At 36.4% G+C, this 22,654-nt stretch overlaps 3 protein-coding genes across 6 annotated transcripts; 2 read left to right on the top strand and 1 right to left on the bottom strand.

Annotated features, from left to right (window-relative positions):
• Window positions 1–1,245: 1,245 nt before the first annotated feature.
• On the bottom strand, window positions 1,246–7,089 carry ccdc32 (coiled-coil domain containing 32). Its single transcript, XM_028438410.1, has 4 exons — window positions 6,971–7,089; window positions 6,610–6,853; window positions 3,936–4,089; window positions 1,246–1,945 (listed from the first exon to the last, which is right to left on the bottom strand). Exons 2-4 carry the CDS (start codon window positions 6,836–6,838, stop codon window positions 1,747–1,749), a joined length of 582 nt encoding a protein of 193 aa, XP_028294211.1. The 5' UTR covers window positions 6,839–6,853; window positions 6,971–7,089; the 3' UTR covers window positions 1,246–1,746.
• Window positions 7,090–7,926: 837 nt separating this feature from the next.
• Window positions 7,927–15,240, top strand: pcmtl (l-isoaspartyl protein carboxyl methyltransferase, like). Of its 4 annotated transcripts, none has more exons than XM_028437790.1 (9): window positions 7,927–7,993; window positions 8,166–8,317; window positions 9,177–9,281; window positions 9,916–9,947; window positions 10,019–10,123; window positions 11,908–12,028; window positions 12,115–12,200; window positions 14,332–14,501; window positions 14,590–15,240. In XM_028437790.1, the coding sequence occupies exons 2-9, from the start codon at window positions 8,197–8,199 to the stop codon at window positions 14,603–14,605; spliced, it is 756 nt and encodes a 251-aa protein (XP_028293591.1). In that variant the 5' UTR covers window positions 7,927–7,993; window positions 8,166–8,196; the 3' UTR covers window positions 14,606–15,240. The 4 variants fall into 4 exon arrangements, with proteins under 4 accessions (XP_028293591.1, XP_028293592.1, XP_028293588.1 ...); XM_028437791.1 differs by having other exon boundaries at window positions 14,593–15,240; XM_028437787.1 differs by having other exon boundaries at window positions 14,630–15,240.
• An 845-nt stretch (window positions 15,241–16,085) lies between these two features.
• rpusd2 (RNA pseudouridine synthase domain containing 2) lies at window positions 16,086–21,111 on the top strand. Its single transcript, XM_028439008.1, has 3 exons — window positions 16,086–16,693; window positions 17,667–17,963; window positions 19,566–21,111. Exons 1-3 carry the CDS (start codon window positions 16,106–16,108, stop codon window positions 20,340–20,342), a joined length of 1,662 nt encoding a protein of 553 aa, XP_028294809.1. The 5' UTR covers window positions 16,086–16,105; the 3' UTR covers window positions 20,343–21,111.
• Window positions 21,112–22,654: the final 1,543 nt, after the last annotated feature.

Raw genomic sequence — 22,654 nt, forward strand, 5'->3', positions numbered from 1 at the left:
AAATTATGATTACAGTGACTGGCTTTTTATTCCCAATTAAAATTATAATTTCCCCTGACAGCCATTTTCAATTATGTTTTCAATTACTAAAGTTACATTTCAATTAATCACAATTACTTTGAGAAATAACCACTACTCCTCCGTTAGTTGTCATTAGATCGTAATGCAGTTTGGTATGAACACTATAAATAAATATGAGACGCTCGGAGCCCTTTTTTTTTAAATGGTCCACCCCCCCATTTCCGGTAATTTCCAAATTTATGGGAACATAGTTGTGTGATATATCGTTTCAAAGGTAATTTAAAGTAGGGTATGATTATGCCTCACACAATTTCATGAGTGGCCCTTTTTAGGCAATTTCCATTAAAGTCGTTTTCTCATTCATTCGTGAGTCAAATATTGCGACAGTTGGTGGTACCGAATTATTGACACATACCAATATATGAATGGGGTCTATTACTCCGTATGTGCCACGGGGCAAATGACTACTCGACTACTCCTCTGTTAATGCTCATTGAATTGGGCTGTAATTTGACATGGACACTGTGAGCGGATGTCAAGAGCCTCTCGGAGACCTTTTCCATTAAAGAAAAATGACGTAGTTATAAATGCGTCAAAGATTATACTGTATATGTATAGAAATGAGTGAATGACCTAACGACTAAATGTTCTCACCAACTGCATGCATTTAAACTTTCTTTTTTTAACTGAAAGAAATGCAAAAAAAAAAAACAATATAAGTAGTACTTCTCCAATAAATGCACTCACTTTGAGATTTCAAAATAAATTGCAAATGAAGTTTAAAATAATGTGTTGCGACTGCTGTTTCAAAACTTCTTTAAAATTACTCTATTCAAATCAATTTTCTGCCCTTTATGGCATGATAATTTTCAAATGTGTTTTGTAGTATCTTAATTTTCTTCATAATATATATATATATATATATATATATATACACAAACTTTGTCCGATGATGCTCATTTTATTAAATATTTTGCAGTAAATCATTGAACCATATATATATGGAAATCTGCTTTTCCATTAACACCACATGTAAAGTACAGCCTATGGTTTGAAAGATTACAATCAAACAGGTAAATAAGAATTTTGATGTCAATCACAAATGTGTGAAATTTCCATTGGAATTAAAAACAAAAAAAAGTCATTTTTCTTTTCTTTTGTAAAGCTTTCTGTGCATTTCAGACTAAAACATTCAATTTATTGTAACAGAGAAAAAAAACTAAATGACTTCTTTGAGTTTTTATTGAAACAAGGATAAAACTTTACATGTAAAAATAACAGGTCCAAAATAAAATATTCAACACTACGTTACAACAGTTTCTTCAATACATGAAAAATCGTGATTAGTCTATAATATACAGTGAGTAGCAGATGCATGGATGCGTTTACACACAGTGAGGCTCCACACGCCATAAGGAGCTTTAAGTAAACAGCTCCATTAGGAGATAATTCTGATACTTCAGGGAAAAACAAGTCAATTTTCACAGCCTTGAATGATTTGAAGATGTGATGTTAATGAAGAGATGAATAGGGAAGTCAAAATGTGACTAAATGACGACTAAACACTGGGTTGCTGGGGATACGGAGGGATACAGAGGAGGACTAATTGCATCTTGGAGGGGCCAGCAACAGACTCCAAAACACGTGTAAATGAACACAAAGAAGGACTGCGTCATCTTTACTGAATATGAAGAAAATGAGTTTTTGCGTTTCCTTATTACACGCTCACTTCTCCGGGCTGTGGGCGTCGTCCTCGTCCGTCTTCTGCGTTTCGTCCGTTTCTTCCTCTGCGTCGTCTCCGACGTGCGTTTTGCCGGACGTCGTCGTTTCCTTCATCTGCGACGGACGCAGTAAATATTCCAGCTCCTCCGCGCTGATGGCCACCTTCTCTGGAATCAGCCATCTCTTAAAGTGCTCAAGGGCACTAAGGAAGACAAAGATGCTTCAATGATTCAATTTAAAGCTCTGGAATGCTCCAAGGGTTAAGTGATAGATTATTTAAAGTAAAGAAACATAAATGTAGAATTAAATCAGATGTTTTAAAGATCCTCCACTGTTTTTTTTTTTGTTTTTTTTACAAATGTGGCCTAAAACCTTTGAAATGTCCTCATTAGAAGTGGTTCTCAAACTGTATTTGGCCCAAGTACCCCCTTTATCTTATTTCTGCATCCAAGTACCCCTCTTTGTCCGACTGCAACATTTTGCTTAAAAAAACTATTTAAAAACACCTAAAGAACACAATGATGGAATGAACGAGTGATAACACACATTTTAAAGAATCTCATTTTGTAAATAAGTGAAATGAAACAATACTCAGTGCAGTGGTTCCAAACCTTTTTTGGATCGTGACCCCATTTTGATATCAAGAATTTCTGGTGACTCAGACATTTTTTTTCTCCTAGAATTAGTTTTTGACCATGTTTGAGCTCAGATATATATATATATATATATTTTAAACTGCATTTTTAGTTGAACTAGATTTATATTTTACGAAGTGAAAGTAGAAAAATACAGTTGTTTAAAGGTAGGGTAGGTGATTTTCAAAAGCTAGCATGATTTTGAATATAGCTTCCCCAACAGCTCCGCCTCTACCCCCCTTGCCCCTCCCCTCTGTGCTCCATCTCACTCACATGCATAAGCACAGCTGCTGTAGAAGAGGAGCTCAGCTCATCACTTGTGTTGTGTAAAAACAGTAACTAAACAATAAACTTTACTATCATATATGTTAAAAAACGTGACCAAAACCTCAGTTTTAACTCTGTCAGCAGTGACGCGCTTTCAGTGTGGGCTTGTGCACGCGAGGGGTCAAAACGAGCAGGGAGACGTGATTGGTTCAAAAAAAAAAAAAAAAAAGGTTAGTTTTTTTTCTATTGGTCAAAGTTATTACAGGTTTACAGCTGCTAGAGATGATGGATTTTCTTTGTTCCTTTTTCACAACACATAAGATCTTAATTTATATCAGGACATAAAGACAATTTCCAGCAAAAACTTAAATAGCGTATCCGAAGAAAATCGCCTACCCTAGCTTTAAGATTGTGGGTTTGAATTTAAAGAAAAAAAGAATTCAATTTCAAAAGTCTATTTTAATTTTTCAGAAACCCATTTTAACTCTAGGTGACCCCACATGAGGTCCCGACCCCAAGGTTGAAAAACACTGATTTAGAGGCTCCTGAATAGATGTATTTCTATAGTTTTCTATCATTTCCAGTCATCTCACACTTTGTACATTTTCCACACTCTCTCTCTTAAGTACCCCCTGTTGTCCTATTGTATACAGTGTCTGAGAAACACTGTTCTAAATAAGCAGGAAAAGTTAAAGATGCTTATGTAACCGTGACCTAATCTTCCTTTTGTTTAAACAATGCATGGCTGAAGTTAGTGCGTAATCACAGACTGTTGAAGGACTCCTACCCAAAAGCACTTCTATTCTCAGGGTTTGTGTGTCTTCAACTCACTAACTTCATCCATCAGAGCGTCAGCTGCACAATGTTTAAAGGGGAGTAAAGACCCCTGAGGAGAGCTCTTCTTCTCTGCTTCATTGTCTACTACGAAACCACAGAATTGGCACAGTCATCCCCTGCGGTCATACATTTTTTGGTTCTTATTCTCTTTCGGTAAACCGAAGAGGGTTACATCGGCATCTTTAACATTTACTGATTATTCAGAGCAACCAAAAGCAGCACAAATTGGCATTTTTACAGGCATGTGATGTCATCAATCACGTGATTTCAAGATGGCAGAACAGGCTCTAAAAAAACAAAGTAGTCCCATTTTTTAAAGAGTTATTAAAACTAATATGGTGCAAAATAGAGTTTTTTTTTCTTTTTCTTTTGCATAGATCTTCTAATAAGTAAGTTTTAGGCCACCTTTTTAAAAGCAGTAGAGGATCCCTTTAAGGAGGATGAGTTCCTCACCCTTCATCCATTTCCCCTCCTTGAAAAAGCTCTGAGGTTTGGGCGTCGTGCAGGAACCGATCCCAGCATTCCTTCTTAGCCTGAGACAAGGAGCGCAGCATGTCCCTGGAGGTCACGTCACTAGACTGACCCTTGATCTTCTTCAGACGGCTCTCTGTCATACAAGCACAAATTAAATACACATTTTAACCACCATAAACAACACAGATCACATATGTGACATTAAATGATATTTCATATAAAAGGTGAAGCTGCCAACTGCAGTGATGGAGTGTTTCTAAATGTAGCATCAGTCTTTTAATGACACATGGAACTATTCTAGTCAAGTAACTTCATTGACTTGAAAAATAGTGCAATTAAGTATGTTTGAAAAGTAGTAATTTGTTACATTTCTACACCCAACCGTTACTGAGTGAATTATTTTGTGCTTTAAAATGAACAGACATTGTGAAACTACAAAAAATGAAATAACCAGACAGCAATCAAATGCATCAGATCATAGCCGACCAATCAGATTAAACGTATTAATGCACGGCTCCAAAACAGCATTGAATGCTGGTTATTTTCCTGAGTTTTAGAGTTCATAAATGTAGCTATACTTGGAGGCTGAGAATTTTTTTTATTTTAAATTGAATTAATTGGTGTTATTTTTGAAAAGAATAGTACATTTTGACAAACCTTTTATTTTATACAGATGCCTTTGTGGAAGTTCCAATTGTGCAAGATTTTGTCTCTTCCTTTTACTGTACGCAAGGGAACCGTGGCAATATTTATTACCAAAAATAAACGTGGGGAGCGGGGATAGGAGAGTGACGATATCGCGATATTTTTCCGCACGCTCGATCATCGATATGCTCCCGCTAAGTATTGATTTTTTTTTTTTTTGGTGGTTAGCGAAGCTAAACCAGGACCTACGAGGCAAAAATCTGGACAACATCCGAATTTGTTCGGCCCATTACTTGTCATGTAAGTGAACGATTGATAACGCATTTTGAGGAGCTTTTCTGTGGTTTCGGACATTTATCCATCGCAGTGTTTACCTCCGAGTGCCTCCAATATGGCCGCATATCCGGGTTACCGCCCAGAACGTGATGTAGGTGAAAGCCCTCTATTTTCTGTATAACTTAAGTACAATTTCAATCAAGTAACCGTACTTCTACTTAAGTGAAATATATCAGTACTCTTCACACCTCTGCCTGTAACTAATTTGCCTTGCCTAAAACAAAAATAAATTATTGTTACTATCGTCACAGCCACTAAAATTAATCCATATATTTATAGAAAGGTTAATATGATGAGATAAATATAGTCTGAGTGTTTTTAGGTGGTTTTAAGGTGAGAATAATTCTTTATTACTTTGATATTAAGGTTATGTTACAGCTACAGTATGAAATGTTGTGAAATAGTCCTGTTTTGGGGCAATTTTAGTGGCTGTGACAAAAGTAACTCGTTCTGTTATGCTTTTTAAAACAATAAAGAAAGTGTCTGGAGGTACGTTAAACGTAGCGATAGCCCCCTGGACTAGAGGTACATTTTCGAATCCTTTCTACATAAGCGCAATGAGTGGTCTAAGACACCGCACTCACCGCTAACAAGGGTTCGAATCCCACATTTGACTTTTTTTCCTTCATTTTAACATATTTTACACGGCATATTCCACTTTTAAGAATACATATCAGACAAAAAAAATTTTAGGGATAGAGTTACAGTTACGTTTAAAATAAAAGGGTTAGAAATAAATATGAGCTAAAATACAAATTACAGATCACGTGGTGCACTCACGTGACCTTAACTGGCCAATGAGGGGCGCTGCGTATCCATAGAGTGGCGGTCTACGGCTACGTTTAACGTAGCCACGGCCAACAATAAAATATAGGGATGTAACGATTAATCGTAAGGCAGTTAAAAATCGATTCATAGGTATCACGGTTGATATCGATTTTCTGACAATTGAATCGCAGTACTTTTTTTTAACCAGCAGAGGGCGCTATCCGGAAGTGTTGGCGGCGGGCGGAGTCTGCTAATACTTTCTTTCTGGCTGCCTTCTACTCTTAAATATGTTAATAAATGATTCATTGCCCCTTTAGCACCGAAAGAATATCTGTAATATTACTTGAATATCTGTAAAAGTCACGTTTTTCTATTAGCTCTGTCTGCTAGCATAGCTTCTCTTCTTCACTGCAAGATATCTGCATGCCAACCAACCAATGGGTTACCAGCGCCCTCTGCTGGTCCAAACAAATATGACGTAAATCAGTGTAATCACTGTTTTTTTTTTTTTTTTAAAGTCCAATGTTAAGGCACAAAATACATTTTCAGTTGCACTTTTAAAAGAAAAAGAACTATTATGCAGTTTTGCATTGTTTTAATATAGAACCAGAATTTAAATTAATAGGCTTCATTTTCATTTGTATTATTCCTTTATTTATTCCATTCAAGATTTATTTTTAGTTAAATTGCATTGTTTTGAATACTTTATCAAGGAATTCTTTTGACAATGAAAAATAAAAGGAAAATAACAGTATTTTCTAGTTTTTTTCCCAAAAAAAAAAAAATTTGTCTACAGTCCCATTTTGTAAATGAAAAAATCGTGAGAGAATCGTATCGTTAACCCAGTATCGTGAATCGAATCGTATCGGGAGTTGAGTGAATCGTTACATCTCTAATAAAATACCTAAAGAAGCGATGTATATCTCCGAGTCCTCCATGGGTTCCCACTTAGCACTGGTTGTACTCGTTCTGTCCCTGTCTACATGTCCATTGGACTGAACTGGGACATGAAACGAGTCTTTAAAATCCGTGTTGTTGCCGTCAGGTTCCGTTCCGTCTGGTAGACTAGAGCAGACCTGGGACCAAAGCTCTCCACTAGACTGCAGCTCCCGGCTCTCAAAGTCATCCACCATGTCCACGCTTTAAAACTGTGAAAAAGAGACACAAACAATGAAACACAATTAATTTAAAGATCTCTACTCTGTATGTCATCCGTTTTAAATCAACACGCATCGATAATAGAGAGGAGGAAAAAAAAATCTTACCTCTGTGAAGTGTTCTGAAAATGAAGTTAAAAGTGTTTATAATAGTATTTAGAGGCAAAAGTTTAGCTAGCATTACCCCATGATACACAATCTTTTACCACAGAGACGCTGCTTCCTTTATGCGAGTTTGTGATTGGATGCTTTACATGTCAATCAAGCAGGAGTTAGATACGATTGGCTGAAAAGGGATTATGTCAAAAAGTAGGGTTCTTATTGGTTAAAAACGTGACCAGGAAGTGGGATCCAATTGACGTTGCCAGGTTGGAAAATTGCGGTCCTCCCTATCCAGGAAAAGAATCAATTAGAATTGTATTTTAATAACATTCAATTGTTTGTTTTTTTTATTCAGATTTTAACAAAATGTCTTACTAATTCACCAATTATTGCATGTAACATTAGATTGCAGACGTATGAAAAAAATCAGAAACTGAATAATATAAATTATTTTTAACTGTAGCATTTTGTTGGATAATACATGCTAGTTATTTGTTGCTGGACCAGCTGTGCCTTTGTTAATTTAAAAAGTTATATTTGTATCTGCATTAAATTTAATAATATTGATGGGGCATTGCTAAACGTTTGTATTTATTTATTTTGTATCTATTTATTAATTTATTTACAAATTATAACAACAATTGTCAACCACAAATTAAAAAAATATATGCAAACACTATTTTTTTCAAAATAATCACAATAGATAGTTAACATTGACTATCAAGAACAGAAATAGAAAATAAAACTAAAACCCAAATTAATTCAGAGGTCACGCAAAATTAAAAATTCCAATTCCTTTGGGAAACTTTACCATCAGGTTTAGATCGGACCAATTTTACATTTTTTTTTTAAAATAATATTTTCGACTAATTTAAAATTAAGCTGTACAAGAAAAATATTATTTCAAACCAAACATAATCAGACAAAACTCAAGAGATGGAAGGTATTGGTAGAGATTTATACGGGATGTTATCGATTATACCTGGCAACAATGGTCGCAGGATAAAGTGACGGTGTCTGACTGTGAAGGTAAACATAGTTTTAACTTAACTGACCTTTATTTTGATATTGTGCATGTTAACAATGGTCTTACACAGAGATGTTGTCTATAACGATGTGAATTGTATTTGAACGTATTAATCAGGCTAAATAATGTGTTGTTATTCAGGCTAAATAATGTGCTGTGTTGGTAATGTTGTAGCGCAGTGAGGGCTGATGGTGTGACTGTAGGGATGAGAGCGGTGGTGCTACGGCTGGCTGTGGTGGTTGTTCCTATGGGGGTGCTGCTGACCCGGACCATGGCCTGGATGTCCACCGGGAAAACACACCCAGAGCTCATCAGCAGGCTCAGAGGTAACTCAACTCAGGCTGTCACACTTCTATGGGGTGCCCAATGTAAAAACTTTTTCATAACCAATATATATTTTTAACATGGCCGTGGCTATTGATACGGGAACGTATGAATAGGGTCGTTTTCTATTCAGACGTAACGCCCCTCATTGGCCAGTTTAGGTGACGTAATAGGTCCACCACGTGACTTAGCTACCCCGCTAACCCTTTTATTTTAGCCCTAACCCAATCCCTAACCCTACTAACCCAGCAAATTCCCCAATTATTTTAATTTTTTTCGTATATGTATTTTTAAAGGTGGAATTTGCCGTGTTAAGTATGTTAAAATGAAAAAAATATTTATGACAAAAGCGGGATTTGAACCCATAGCAGCGGAAGGAATAATTCTTGAGTCAGGTGCTTTAGACCACTCGGTCATCCTGACACGGTAAAAAAAAACAAAAAAAAAAAAAAAACAGGCACATTACGTTTATGTAGAAAATGTCTGGATGATTGACAGGTGCTGACCTGCCCACTTTAAATAATTTCTAAACATTTAAGCTTTACACTTGGCGACCGATTTAACATTTAGATTTACATTTACCATTTAGATGTTGATATATTGTAGTAAAATTTTAAACACCACAACATCACATTTGTCTTTTCTTTGTCTCTGCTGAAAAATTTTTGGCTTCTACTTGTTTTTAGTATTTGTAAAATTCCATTCTCATTAAATGTTACTGTTGTGCCTCTTTGTTAATGTTTTTTTAAACTGTGGCCTAATGATGCAAATACAAGAAGGGTTTGAATTGTTTGATTTGGTAATTGTAAGAAATAAACTTATTGTTTAATGTCTGTCTGTTTATTGTGGATTCATTTCTAGACCACGGGGTGATCCGCAGCGACAGAGTGTTTGAGGCGATGCTGAATACAGACAGAGGGCTTTACTCCACAGACTATCCCTATGCAGACTCCCCCCAGTCTATTGGTAAAGTATATACTACGTCTAACTCTTTAGTCTGTCAAAAAGATAACAAACCTATTAGATTACACCTTACAACCCAATATGCACAACTGTTGCATCACATTACATTCTCAGTACAGCCAAAATAATTGACGTTTACGTACCCCATCCATTGTCCCTCCATAACGCCCTCTTCCCTGTTTTTTTCCCCCTTCACCAACATGTAACACTGCCCTCTCTTTTTATATTTTCCCTTTTAATAAAGTTTTTTCTTACCCATTCTTAGGGAGGGCTGGTGATAGTCACAATTATACAATGAAATAAATGTATTTATTACATATAATAATAAAACATGCATAGCTGTCGTAAAAAGATTGCACTATACATGTCGTGTTGACCTTCGACAGCATGTGCTGACAAAGTAAAAGCAAAAAGAAAAAGAAAGATATGTTTAGTTTATGTCAAACTCTGTATCTCTAATAGTTGTGGATTGTGGATGAATGTTTTTTTAATTCTATTTTGGATTTTTACTCTTGGAACGAAGAGGTGAAGCCATAATATATTAATATCTTTCCCACAAGTCATATCAATCAATCTTTGTTTATAAAAAATCCATATTTCATGGCCCTTTTTGTTGCTGTGTTTGGGTTTATTTCAGGCTACAGGGCGACTATCAGCGCACCACACATGGTGAGTGTCAGACACTCATATTTAAGTTGATATAATGTCAAGTATTCATTAAATGCTTGCTTACATAACAGCACGCTCATGCTTTGGAGTTGCTGAGCGACAAACTAACTGAAGGGGCGTCGGCTCTAGACGTGGGATCAGGAAGTGGATACCTCACCGCCTGCTTCGCTAGAATGGTAAGATCTGGTTTTCAATAAGATTCCAGAGGTATACGTGGGGGCAAATAGCACCACATTTTGGGCCCTGGGTACAAACCATCATGTTGGGCTCCTACTGTAAGTTATGTACACTTCTTTTTCGCCCGTAAACTATACTAGTATTTTTGCATTATTATATAAGTTTTTTTTTTTCTTCACAATAACCTAATGACTCCGTATCCATTGCTTGTATTTTATAAATCTGTTCTACTATATTTTAGTGATTTATTGAATATTGTGATTGTGACATACTTTTGCTACAATTTATTGGCGGCTGGTAAAAATTATAATTATTTTTGGGTGGGGAGGGGTGTACAATTTTATATATATATATATATATATATATATATATGTATTCTGCTGCTGTTGTTGTGCCTCAAACTGAAATCCATTGGCTTGAAAAGGTTGCAAATAGATTCTATATTTTTACTGTTTGGCTAGTAAAAGTATATTAATCATATTGCTATATTTATCTGGTTAATAAAATATATTAATATATAAATATAGACTGATTAGAATCACGGGGACACTCTGGCAACCTGCTTAAGACTACAACGTTAATTTAAAAAAAAAAAAAAAAAAAGTATTTTCAATTAAGATTTGAAGTGCAAAAGGAATGTTCCAGCATTTAAATGCGCGAGAGTGCACAAAGTTAATTTCAATGGAATTAATAAATTGCCTAAAAAAGCTGAGTGTTTTAAAGCTTTTTTTTTTTTTTTTACAACCTGGTTTTCCTTTCTTGAGGAAAGACATGGTTTCCTGCTGCTGTCTATCTCTCTGTCCTTCTCACATCCACAGTTCAGATTATTGCCACAAAAAAATAATTGAAATTTTTTTTCTTTCTAAATAAACAATAATATATAATAAAATAATAATTTAAAGAAATCATAATACCTTTGGGATGCCTTATATATTAAGAATTTGCACAGCATAAATCCAACAATACAAATCAAATTCAGACTCTTGGGTTTATTTTTGTACCTTTTTTTTTAATGATTTATCATTTTATTTGAATTTCAAATAAACACCATACAAACACTTAAACTTAACATGAAAGTAGGGTCATGTGCATGTGTCATTATGAGGGTCTCAATACATCCCATTAACACAAAGAAAATAAATAAATTGAACAAAATGAATGAATGAATTAAGTCATAATAAAAAAATAATGGAATAAAAAAAAAGGGTGAACGGTGGCTTAGTAACGAGCATGTCCACCTCACAGTAAAAAGGTCCTGTTCAAGCCCTGGGTGGACACTTGGGTCCTCTCTGTGTGGAGTTTGCATGTTCTCCCCGTGCTGCGTGGTTTTCTCTACTCCGTCTTCCCCCAACAATCAAAGACCCTGACTGTGAGGTTGATTGGAGTTTCTAAATTTCCCGTAGGAGTGAATATGAATGTAAGCGGTTGTCTGTTTGTGTGTGTGTGTTGTCCTGCGATGGGCTGGCGTCCTGTCCAGGGTGTACCCCCGCCTAGCGCCCAGTGTGAGCTGGAGATAGGCACCAGCAGACCCCCGCGACCCTGGAAAATGGATGAAAATAATTTGCACAGCATAAATCCAACAATACAAATCATTTCAGACTCATAAGTCTGTGTGAAAGCAGACGTTTGTATGCATACATAATTCTAGTCTCTTGCTATGTTAATATCACCTATTGTACAATGTATTAATAAAATATTTTTTAAAAAGCTCTCGTTTTCAAAATATAATTCCTAAAATGTTTATATTGTCATATAAAAATAAGTGTAACGCATGCTTGACCAGACAGGAACCAGTGGGAGAGTGGTTGGCATCGAACACATCAATGAACTTGTGGAAATGTCAATAAGAAACGTTCAAGCAGACGACCCTGAGCTGTTGTCCTCTGGACGCATCAAACTCATCGGTGAGTGATGATGAAAAGCACATTTATAAAGTGCTGTTTTAGACCTTGTTAGAGTTCATGCTTGGATGTCGTTGTTGTGTCCACAGTGGGAGATGGAAGGCTTGGTTACCCACAAGGAGCTCCTTATGATGCCATCCATGTTGGAGCAGCTGCAGCTAGCGTTCCTAAAGCTGTAAGGACACGTTTGGATTGGATTTTTCTGAGAATGGGAGAAAGTTGAACTTATGGCTTGAAGCACATTGTAGATTTTTTTTTAGTGCTACTTGACCATGACCTCCTGACATGCAACACCTGCACTCTCATTACTTTTTACAGTGAGATTCATTATTGAAAACATATTGGTCCAGTCAGATTGATTGAATGGTGATCAAGCCAATCACAGCCAGCCATTTTGACGAAGCCGCTGTTACGAGAAGGTATACAAAGAGTTAACAGCGATGAGTAAAGTGACAAAAAATTAGTAACAGGTCCCAAAAAAGGGTCCAAAAATGGTAAGAAAAGAGTGAAATGTGATTAAAATGGTTCAAAAGTGTCCAAGAGTGGTAAAAAATTGACACAAAGAGGAAACAGGTGGTATGTAATGGCGAAGGGTAGCTTAAATGAGCCAAATGTGGAACAAAAAGAGGGAAAATGTTGGAAAAAAGGATGCAAGTGTTATTTATTGGGCCAAGAGTAGCTTATTTGGATTAAAAAGTGGAGGAAAAAATTGTTCAAGAATTGACAAAAATGAGATAAAAGTAGCAAAAACAACTTAAAAATTAGGGAAAATTTATATTTATTAACAAAAGGTAGCTAAAATCTGAAAAAAAGAAAAGTTTTTTTTTTTTAAAGGGCAAAAATGGGACAAAGGAAGTTTCAAAAAGGTAAAAAGGGGTTAAAGTTTCTCCCTTTTAAGGTTTTCTGGAGGAATAATAATTAAAATGAAGACATAAAGAGCAACATGTTGAGCATCACTGACATAATAACTGCTTCTACATGGTTTTAGTAAATTAATTTAATAAACTTAATTGGGAGTCGATGGTTGCCCTATACTTAGAAAACCCTCACTTTTAAAATTGCTGCTCCACCCCTGCTGACATGGATGAGTATTCAAATCAGAAAAGTTTTATTGCCAAGTACAGTTTTTTAAACAATACAAGTCATGTGACTTTGTGGATGGCGCAAAAAAAACAGAAACAGTATAACAATATAATAATAATGATGAACATAAAGGATGAATATGAACATATATACACAAGTAGTGCAGTTAATATTGTCGTCTGTCAACACAAATTACTTTTTTCTATCATTATATAGGCCCAAAGACCAATTTTTATTTTATTACCAATTTCATGGTACCATGATCACACTTTAAAGGAATGGAAGAGTTGTTTATCCCCATTATTAACCATACATTAGGTCCAAATGTATGGACACCCTCATTTTGTTCAAAAAATTGCAATGATATGTGCAATCTAGATCAGTTTCAGATGAAACTTGGTGAGGTACAGTAGATGAGCTACCAATCCAACATAACTGAGTCAAATTTAATAAAGATCAATCAATTATAAACCAAGATAAGAATTTTTACATTTTAGCCAACAATAAGTGAGAGGGATTTTTGGATTTTTTTATCTGATCCAGGATGGATATATTGATCCGGATCCCCTTCAAAATGTAATGGAATCTTCCAATGGTGAAAGCTCTTTCTTTGGTTAAAATGTGTTAAAGTGTAAGTACACGTCCTGGAAACCAGTCCCTCCTCCCATCTCATATTGGAGGGGCGGGGTCATCAGTGTCGATTAGTGATGTCACTGATCTAATCTCAGCCAATAGCAAAATTCAATTGCAATAGCCGGCGTTCAACCCATAGAGGGCAGTCGCTCTGACATTTTACAACTAAACTCAATTTAAATAAAAATGGGACTAGGATCAATAATAATACATTACTTCATACCTAATCATATATGTTTTCAGCAGAAAACAGTTGTTTTAGGGTGTGTTTACACTTTGTACTTCTGACGTAATCCTGCTAACAGACAATAATAATAATAATAATAAATAAACGCCAGTGAAAATATTACTTCCTTGGTGCAGGTACTAACAACTGTATAATAATGCCAATAACTAATTTTTGGACCTGATGATCTCATGACTTACAGTGATTTATTAATCATGCCTTTCATACATACAACTGAATATTATGATTCACTTGTAATCACTCAATCTTCTGCGCTTCAGAATGAAATCATCTTTTTTTTTCTCATGAGTTGGAATTTGACTCAGATTAGATTCTCATTCTCATGTTTTTCTGTTACCTGCAGCTCTTAGAGCAGCTGAAGCCTGGAGGACGCTTGGTTCTTCCTGTGGGTCCTGATGGTGGTAATCAGGTTCTGGAACAGTACGACCGACAAACTGACGGAACGTTCTTAAAGAAAGCTCTGATGGGAGTGATTTACGTCCCTCTGACGGACAAAAGGCGACAGTGGCCTGGGTAGGAAAGCAGATTTATTTTTTTACATTTCTTAACTTTAAATTCTTGTAAAGGGAAATGAGTGTTTCTGTTCCTCCTTCTCTCCTAGCAGAGGTGAGCTCTGACCTGCAGTGTGGTTACCTCTGCAGGAGGTGGCGACGATGCTGCGTCCCTTGTGTCCCATAGAGCTGTTCGATCACAAAGCTCCGGATTTACACAACTTCTCTCTGGGTTGTCACCTAGCAACATCTGAATAGGATCTACTCTGCTTATGTGCTCAGCCACATTGTCTTCCAAGAAAGCTGAAACAATGACCCACTAACTCAGTGACCACTAATCTGATGCTTATTTTATGATGCAGTTTTTCTGTTTTGATGAAAATACGGTGAATGGTATAACCTGCTCCAAATTTGGAGGAAATTATGTGAGATTTAGTTAAATGCTACACCTGGTTGTATGTCTCATGAAGCGTGTTGTCATGGATGAGTTTTGGAAAATTTTGAGCAATGATTGGGTGTTTTGGATGATTTACATAAAATAAGAATCGAGCCAAGAAGTTTTGCTAAACATTTGGAGAATAAAGAAAGTAATATATATTTTATAGTGAGGATGCTTATCTGCAACATATCATTTGATCAGAACTGCAGAATGAGTGAAAGGATGTGCCAAAAGGTTTTGTGATTTAAAATGTTACAAATGTGTCTACATATGTATTGATAAATGTACTATCTGTCTAAATAAACCTAGCAGATGAGATTGAGTTGATTGATGTTATTTATCCATCCAAAGAGTTACTTAGAATACGAAATAATGACAACATCTGCTGCTTCTGCTAGACTGATGTTGAGAAAAATACAACAAATTTGGTTTGATTTTCATGAAAGGCTTACATATATCTCTTCATTTTGGACTCTTATTGCAGAATAAAAATGATAAATTGGGCAGTAATGTGATTCTATGCTTGACCAAGCTTTTCAATCACAAGAATCTGATTTTTAAAGGCAATAGTCATAGTTTTATTCTTTATAAACACATTCAAATTGCATTGCAACTCAGTAAAATTGATCAAAACACAGTCTTTGAAAGATACCCCTTGGGGCACAGCAGTACATTACAGGGGTTACTCAGAAAAATGTAACAATTAATTAAAAAAAAATAAAAATCAGAAAATGTTCCTAGTCAATTTTAGGTAATTTATTTGGGACAAATTCACCACAAACTATTAGCACTATTCTTGTAATTTATTGAAGCGTAAATATTTTATGCTGTAGATGACATTTTATCACACTTCTGACAAGAGGCAATAATTAGCTACATTTTTTTTTTTTTTTTTTTTTACAAATGAGACTGTATTTACTTACTATTAAAGTGATCACATAAAAGTTGTGATTTTACAAAAATGCGAAGGATACACCTGACAAAAAAGTTTGGTTTTTTTAGTAAAAAAGTTTATTGTATTCTCCGTTTTCATTTCATATATATGTATCAATATATTTTTGTTATAAAACATGAAAAAGGCGCTTCCATTTGAGATTAAGTTGATTATTTGCAAACGGCACTTTCGGGACTACAGATTTACGTCATCACTGTGCGTCCCTCTGCAAAAAAAGGACCCCAGGTGTGCGATGTGCTTGTGCGCATCGTTTAAGCATCTGCCGAGTCATATTTCATTTCAAACTCAAGTTGTGAAGTCGGTGTTTTACGCGGTAAATTGTCTCAGTTTACTTTTATCGCCGATAAGTCGTTTTGGAAACACTTTGTGTGCGCGGAGCGGCTCCATCATGGAGGAAAGACAGATTGAATCGGATCCAGTGGAGGGAGCGGTGAGTGAAAGCAGTAAACGGAAAAACGAGGAGCAGGACGAAGCGGAGAATAGAGGCAAAAAGAAGAGAAAAAGAGGAGAGGGAGGGAAGAATCTCCGACCGGGGGAGAGATACGTCCCTCCGCCGCAGAAACGTAACCCCATCGTGGGCTTCAGCCAGGAACATTTCAATGAGACCTCCTATTATTTTGAAGGTGGGCTCCGGAAGGTGCACCCATACTACTTCGATTTCACCACCTACTGTAAAGGCCGTTGGGTCGGGAAGAGTCTGCTGGAAGTTTTTACAAGTGAATTCCGAACCGAGTCCATGGACTATTACCACAGGGCGGTGGAGGAGGGTCGGATCAGGCTCAACGACACCCCGGTGGAGGACCTGTCTGTGGTGCTCAGGGTCAGTATCCATAAGTACAGAATAGTTACTAATACTGATCAATAACAAGTCACCAACAAACCTAAATAACAGCACATGTAACTTATCAATGAGCTGATACTGTTATTAGGGCAACAAACCATTAGGAGTCCATTGTTGTCAATAAATTAGTAAAAAGTCAGATTTTTTTTGTAATAATTATAGCAAAACCCTCAATTAAGTTTCAGTCCTGGTTAGGGCTGCTCGATTATAGAGAAACAATAATCACGATTATTTTGGTCATAATTGAGATCATGATTATTTGTCGACCAAATCCATCAAAACACTAAAATCAAGTATGTTCACTTTTGCGAGAAACAAAAATGATAAAAAAAAAAAATATTTACATAAAATAAATATGTTTTTCTTATTTATGTTATTTTTGTAATCGTTGAGTATACTATCAAAATCATAATTGAGTTTTGATTAATTGGCACAGCCTCAGTCTTGGTTAAATTTTGCAATTTTTTGCAAAAAACATATATTTAAAGCTGCTGGAAACACACGTTTCATCAGATGAATCCATAGTGTAAGCCTCATAGATCAATAAATCAAAGATTGTCTGCTTGATTTAAAAAAGTGAAAGGTAGAAATCGCTGCTCGAAAATTTGCTTTACAGCATTTTTGTTCTATTTTGTAACTCCCGGTATTGCTTGTTTTATCAGGATGAAGTAAAAACACTTAAATATATCCGTCTCCTTGACTCCACATCCCACAATGCAATACGCAAACATTTTCTGAGAATGTCTATAAACAGTGGAGCTTAAAGCAAACTTTAGAGCAGCAATTTCAACCTTTTACATCTGTTTTTCATCCCCAGCCGCATTACATTTTTTGATGAAAATTGTAAAACAAGCCTCATCAATAATACAGCTTTATTATCAAAGTTTAGTGTATTGTATTATTAACTTGAGTAGTTCTGTGTTGAAACAAACTCTTGTTTTTCTGTCCACAGAATAACGACCTGATGAAGAACACCGTGCACCGTCATGAGCCCCCAGTAGTTGGAAGACCTCTGCAGGTTCTCGTAGATGACGGGGAAGTTCTCGTGGTGGACAAACCGGCCTCCATCCCCGTCCATCCATGTGGCCGCTATCGCCACAACACTGTCATATTCATCCTGGGGAAAGAGTTGGGCATCTCTGAGCTGCACACGGTTCACAGACTGGACAGACTCACGTCAGGAGTTTTGCTCTTTGCCAGGAACCTGGAGACTTCCAAGAGGCTGGACCAGATGGTGAGAGACAGACAGGTACGTTGGTTCAACTTTATACAAAACACGACTTTCTCGTGTCGTACATTTGTGTTCTCTGGAAATATTTGTAGAGGCTCAGATTTTCTGTTTCAAAGAAAACAGAAAATGTTTCACGTTTTCTCGTCAGTTTACTTGTTTCATCGACTTTCCCTAAACATATGTCATTGTTGGCTTTTAAACTTACCAAAATTGTGCTAAACATGTTGAATACAGTTAATTGAGTTAACTATTGGTATTTGTTTGCTGTATTTGCACTGAATGCACACACTGAATTTGACATCTACACGATGCTACGCATTAGATCACCCGTTTGATGTTAGAAAATTAATATTAATGGCTGATTTATATAGCACTTTTTAAAAAGGAGACTCAAAGCGTGTACAGAAATCATCATTCATTCACACCAGTCACTCACATCAGTCATACAAGTAGTGGTAAGCTACAATGTCGCCACAGCTGCTAGTGGTAGGGGAAAAATTGATTCACATAAGAATCACGATTGTAATCATCCACAATTCTCAATCACTTCATAAACTTCAAAAAACGATTATTTATTTATGTTTTTATTTTTTTTTATTTTTGTAAATTACAAGTCAAACAATACAAGTAGAAAACCAAAACAACAATAACAAAAAACAGACAAAGTACAGGACGAAAGCAGATGTTATCTTATACAGAAATTATCTTATACAAATTGTATTTTTTTGATGTTTGATAATTTGATAATTTGCCTTAACACACTATGCGTTGTATCAATTTTTGAATCCAGAATCGATTTTGAATCGAATCGTGACCCTAAGAATCGTAAACGAATTGAATCGTGAGACACCTAAAGATTCACATCCCTAACAGTTGCCCTGTGGCATACTGACAGAAGCGTGGCTTCATGCACAATTCATGTCATACAAGGCAATGTGGGTAAAGTGCCTTGCCCAAGGACACAATGAATTGGATAGAGCGGGATTCAAACCCCCAACCCTTCGGTTATTGGACGACCCACTCTACCGCGGTCTGTTTTTCACAATGTGTGTAACATATACAACAATGCAAAAATGATTAGTAACATAATTGATAATGTTGACTGTAAAAATTTGCGTCGACGCGTCGTTTAATGTTATAAATTCATGATCAGGCCGCTTTCTGCTTTTTGCTGCAGTACCATACATGAACTGATGGGGGGCAGTGTCGCTTCATTTACATTGTGAAGAAGAGTTGCGTAATAGAAGAAGAACCAACCTAAAGTCTCAAAAATTTGGGATCATTTCACTGAAAACTCGTACTACACAGCTGAGGTACAACAATAAATTAATTTACATATATTTAATACAGTCACTGTGTTTTATGGCACTTAAAATATTTGCATATTATCTATGTTATATTGAGAATTGTATTTTTTGAATGAATTTGAGAAAACTGTAATGAAAACTTTGGCCACTAGAGGGGGACATAGCTCCCCTTTGCTTCAAACTGTGCGTATGGTTAACAGTTGTACACTGATATAATAATTGTGGTATCTCATTGTTAGTGATCCTAAAAGCTTGTTTGTTTATAGATGCATCACTGTGTTCATCTTCCTTCTAAAACTCTCCCTTCCTCCAGCTTGAAAAGGAATACGTGTGTCGGGTGGACGGAGAGTTCCCAGAGGACGAGGTGGTCTGTGAGGAGCCCATCCTGGTGGTTTCCTTTAAAATCGGCCTCTGCAGAGTTCACCCTAAAGGGAAGGATTGTCGGACTGTCTTTCAAAGGCTGAGTTTTAACGGAAAAACCAGCGTCGTCCGCTGTCTGCCGCTCACTGGCCGCACCCACCAAATCAGGGTCCACCTTCAGTACCTCGGCTTTCCTATTGTTAATGATCCAATCTATGGTTCCTCAGCCTGGGGTCCTCACAGAGGGAAGGGGGGGCTTGTGGGGAAGAATGACGAGGAGCTTCTGAAGGCTCTGGTTAAAGAACATCAGGCCCTGGAAAATCCACTTTTACTGGATTTAACGGATGAATGTTCAGGCCTCGCTGAGAAAAACATGACATCCCAGAATAAGTCTCATGGCGCCCCTGAATCTGACACGAGTGGAGGAAGTTGTCAGACTGAAGTCGAGGAAAACAAGCCTGAAAGCACAGCGATGGATAGCGTAAACCGTGACGACGTGTTAGCGAAAGAATCATTGAATGGGAATCAGAAAAAAGCAGCAGATTCTACCCAGAAAAGTCCTGCAGGGACTCGAGACCACCTGTGCAACGAGTGTAAACTGGTGCGAGCAGATCCCACTGACAAGGAGCTCATCATGTATCTGCACGCTTTACGCTATAAAGGACCCGACTTTGAATATTCCACACCTTTGCCTGACTGGGCCAAAGACGACTGGGTGCAAGTGATGTAGCCTGGAAAGCTTTATTATGTTTGACTTCATTATTTAAATCAATAAGTGCTTTTACAAAGCCTTACATTTTGTGTTTTCACGTTAACCCTTTAACACCTGTAATTATAACATCTCCTCCTGGAATTTTTTTTTTTTTCCTTTTTGTTTATAAAATGGTCAATAAATGTCCTAAAAGGAAGTGCTTTTAGCCTTTTTTCCATAACACTTTAGATTTCCAGTAATTTTCTTTTTTTTACACAATTTCTTACATGTTCCACCAGTGTAAAATCAGTTGAAAATGAAGAAAAACACAAACAAATTCGATTTTTTTGAGATTTAGTAGGAAGAAAACAATGTAAGCTCACACGGATAACAGATTTTTTTTCAACAAATATATAAAATTTAGAATATACAGAACTATTTACAATTTAAGCATTTTTTTCCCCCATGTTTCTAAATGTGCAAAAACAGGGCATTTTATGGCAACTGTAACAATCGCAAGCCGAATCGACATCTTTGCGCGTGGACGTGATTACCGTAATGTTTGTAGGTTGTCATTAAAGCGCGACATGTTGGCTTTCAGAAACAGTTGGGAGCGAGTTATGGTAATTTTAATGTGTGCATACCAGGATGTCGCCACCGGAGACGCGGCAGGTGTTTTAGGGTTAAACACAAATATCTGATGGACTTTGATTAAATTTGAACATAATCAGATTCTCTTCTCCAAGACAAACTTTCTAAATGTTTGAAAAGTCAGTCTGCAGCAAAACAAAGTTTTATTTTCATTTTGTGAAAGATAACACTGACCATGGTGTGTTGACCTTTTTTCTAAATCTGTTCATAGAAACCCTAAGTGTTGATTCAGTCTTTTTTTGTTTTTTTTTAAAGTCAGGAAAACAAAGCAATGACATGTTGATACAGCTGAGTCATCACAAGCAAACACTTAATATTTATAATAAAAAGCGCACACCACACTGGTACATTTAGGACAACCTTTCCAAAGGTGTTCCTCCTTTAATCACAGTAATTACTCCTCTTGTACTATATTTCATACATCACTTCACATTTTACTATTTCAAATAACCCATTAAAAGACGTTTCACACCAAAAAAAATTGCTTAGTTGCATTAACACAGAACCAGCTGACATGACATTCAAGCTTGAGGAAAACAGTAGTTATAGTGCGCTTTCTACTGTGATAGTGACGGCAAGCTTGAGAAGGTGTTGAAGCAAAGGCTTTCAATGGTAAAAAAATAAATAAATCATAAAATATATTTTCCTGCTACAAATGCTGGGCTGCTGTTTTACATTTTCCACTCTCTTTTTATAGGTAGTAAATTGCTCTGTAGTCGTCCTGCAGCAGTGGATACCAACAAAGAAGATTTCAAGTTGTGATGAAACGAGCAGAACTTTAAAACGTACCATTGAACAACTCCACAATCAGCTTTGGTAAAAAGCTGTCTGACCGAACAGCCGAGATAGTTTTAGAAAAATAAATGAACAAACCGTAGACGTTACACAACTCTGAAAAAAGCACTGCAACTTTTAGGCTTCTGTTTTTCTACGTCATAGTAGGGCTGCACAATTAATCATATTTTAATCGTGATTATGATTTTGGCATCTACGATTAACATGATTGTTGGTGAAGTTTACTTTTAAAATGGGGGCTCTGATGCATATCTAATCAGGCACTTTCTCAATCCCTGGTAGTCAGCCAACCACTAGGGGGCGAACACTGCACGTCGCAATTAACATAAAGCAAGATTTTGGGTCACTCGGAAAATTGCGCAAGTCGCGTTATATTGATTTTGATTATAATCTAGTCGCCAGAGTTGCTAAAGTCCTTAATGTTCTTGCCTTTTCTTTATACGCTGACATTTTTTTTCAATTAGTGGCTAAATTTGTGTTTTTTCTTTTAAGTATTTACCATTATTCTTGTTCAAAGCTCTAACCCGTTCACATATTGTTTGTTAAAACGTAGTTCATTAAAAATACAGACATGATTGATAATCGTGATTACAATATTGATCCAAATAATTGTGATTATCATTTAAGCCATAAATCGTGCAGCCCTACATCATAGTGACAGATGACATACAGCAGACAATACAGAGAGAGAGAAAACCTAACCAAGCGTAGAAAGGTCTAAGCTGTTTGTTTTTCTAGCTGTGGTTACTGGTTCGTGTGTCGTGTGACAGTACGTTCTAGGCACTCAGAGAAGATCTTTCTTTGTATGTCTGAAGTGTATCCATTTATACACATGGCTTTTTTCTCATTGTTAAGGTTAGAAAGTTAGCAAGTTCCAGGCACAAAGTAAAGTCTGGATTTAGTGT

This window comes from Gouania willdenowi, chromosome 22, assembly GCF_900634775.1.
Source record: "Gouania willdenowi chromosome 22, fGouWil2.1, whole genome shotgun sequence".
Lineage (NCBI taxonomy): Eukaryota > Metazoa > Chordata > Actinopteri > Blenniiformes > Gobiesocidae > Gouania > Gouania willdenowi.

Excerpts from the sequence above, each read along its gene's own strand:
- rpusd2 (XM_028439008.1), top strand. The coding sequence starts at position 16,106 with ATGTGCTTGTGCGCATCGTTTAAGCATCTGCCGAGTCATATTTCATTT. Across the intron at positions 16,694-17,666 it reads ACCTGTCTGTGGTGCTCAGG|AATAACGACCTGATGAAGAA; the intron begins GTCAGTATCCAT and ends TTCTGTCCACAG. Across the intron at positions 17,964-19,565 it reads AGATGGTGAGAGACAGACAG|CTTGAAAAGGAATACGTGTG; the intron begins GTACGTTGGTTC and ends CCCTTCCTCCAG.
- ccdc32 (XM_028438410.1), bottom strand. The coding sequence starts at position 6,838 with ATGGTGGATGACTTTGAGAGCCGGGAGCTGCAGTCTAGTGGAGAGCTT. Across the intron at positions 4,090-6,609 it reads GATATACATCGCTTCTTTAG|AGAGCCGTCTGAAGAAGATC; the intron begins GTATTTTATTAG and ends CTTGTATGACAG. Across the intron at positions 1,946-3,935 it reads GGAGGGGAAATGGATGAAGG|TGCCCTTGAGCACTTTAAGA; the intron begins GTGAGGAACTCA and ends TGTCTTCCTTAG.
- pcmtl (XM_028437787.1), top strand. The coding sequence starts at position 8,197 with ATGAGAGCGGTGGTGCTACGGCTGGCTGTGGTGGTTGTTCCTATGGGG. Across the intron at positions 12,201-14,331 it reads CAGCTAGCGTTCCTAAAGCT|CTCTTAGAGCAGCTGAAGCC; the intron begins GTAAGGACACGT and ends TGTTACCTGCAG. Across the intron at positions 14,502-14,629 it reads AAAAGGCGACAGTGGCCTGG|GAGGTGGCGACGATGCTGCG; the intron begins GTAGGAAAGCAG and ends TTACCTCTGCAG.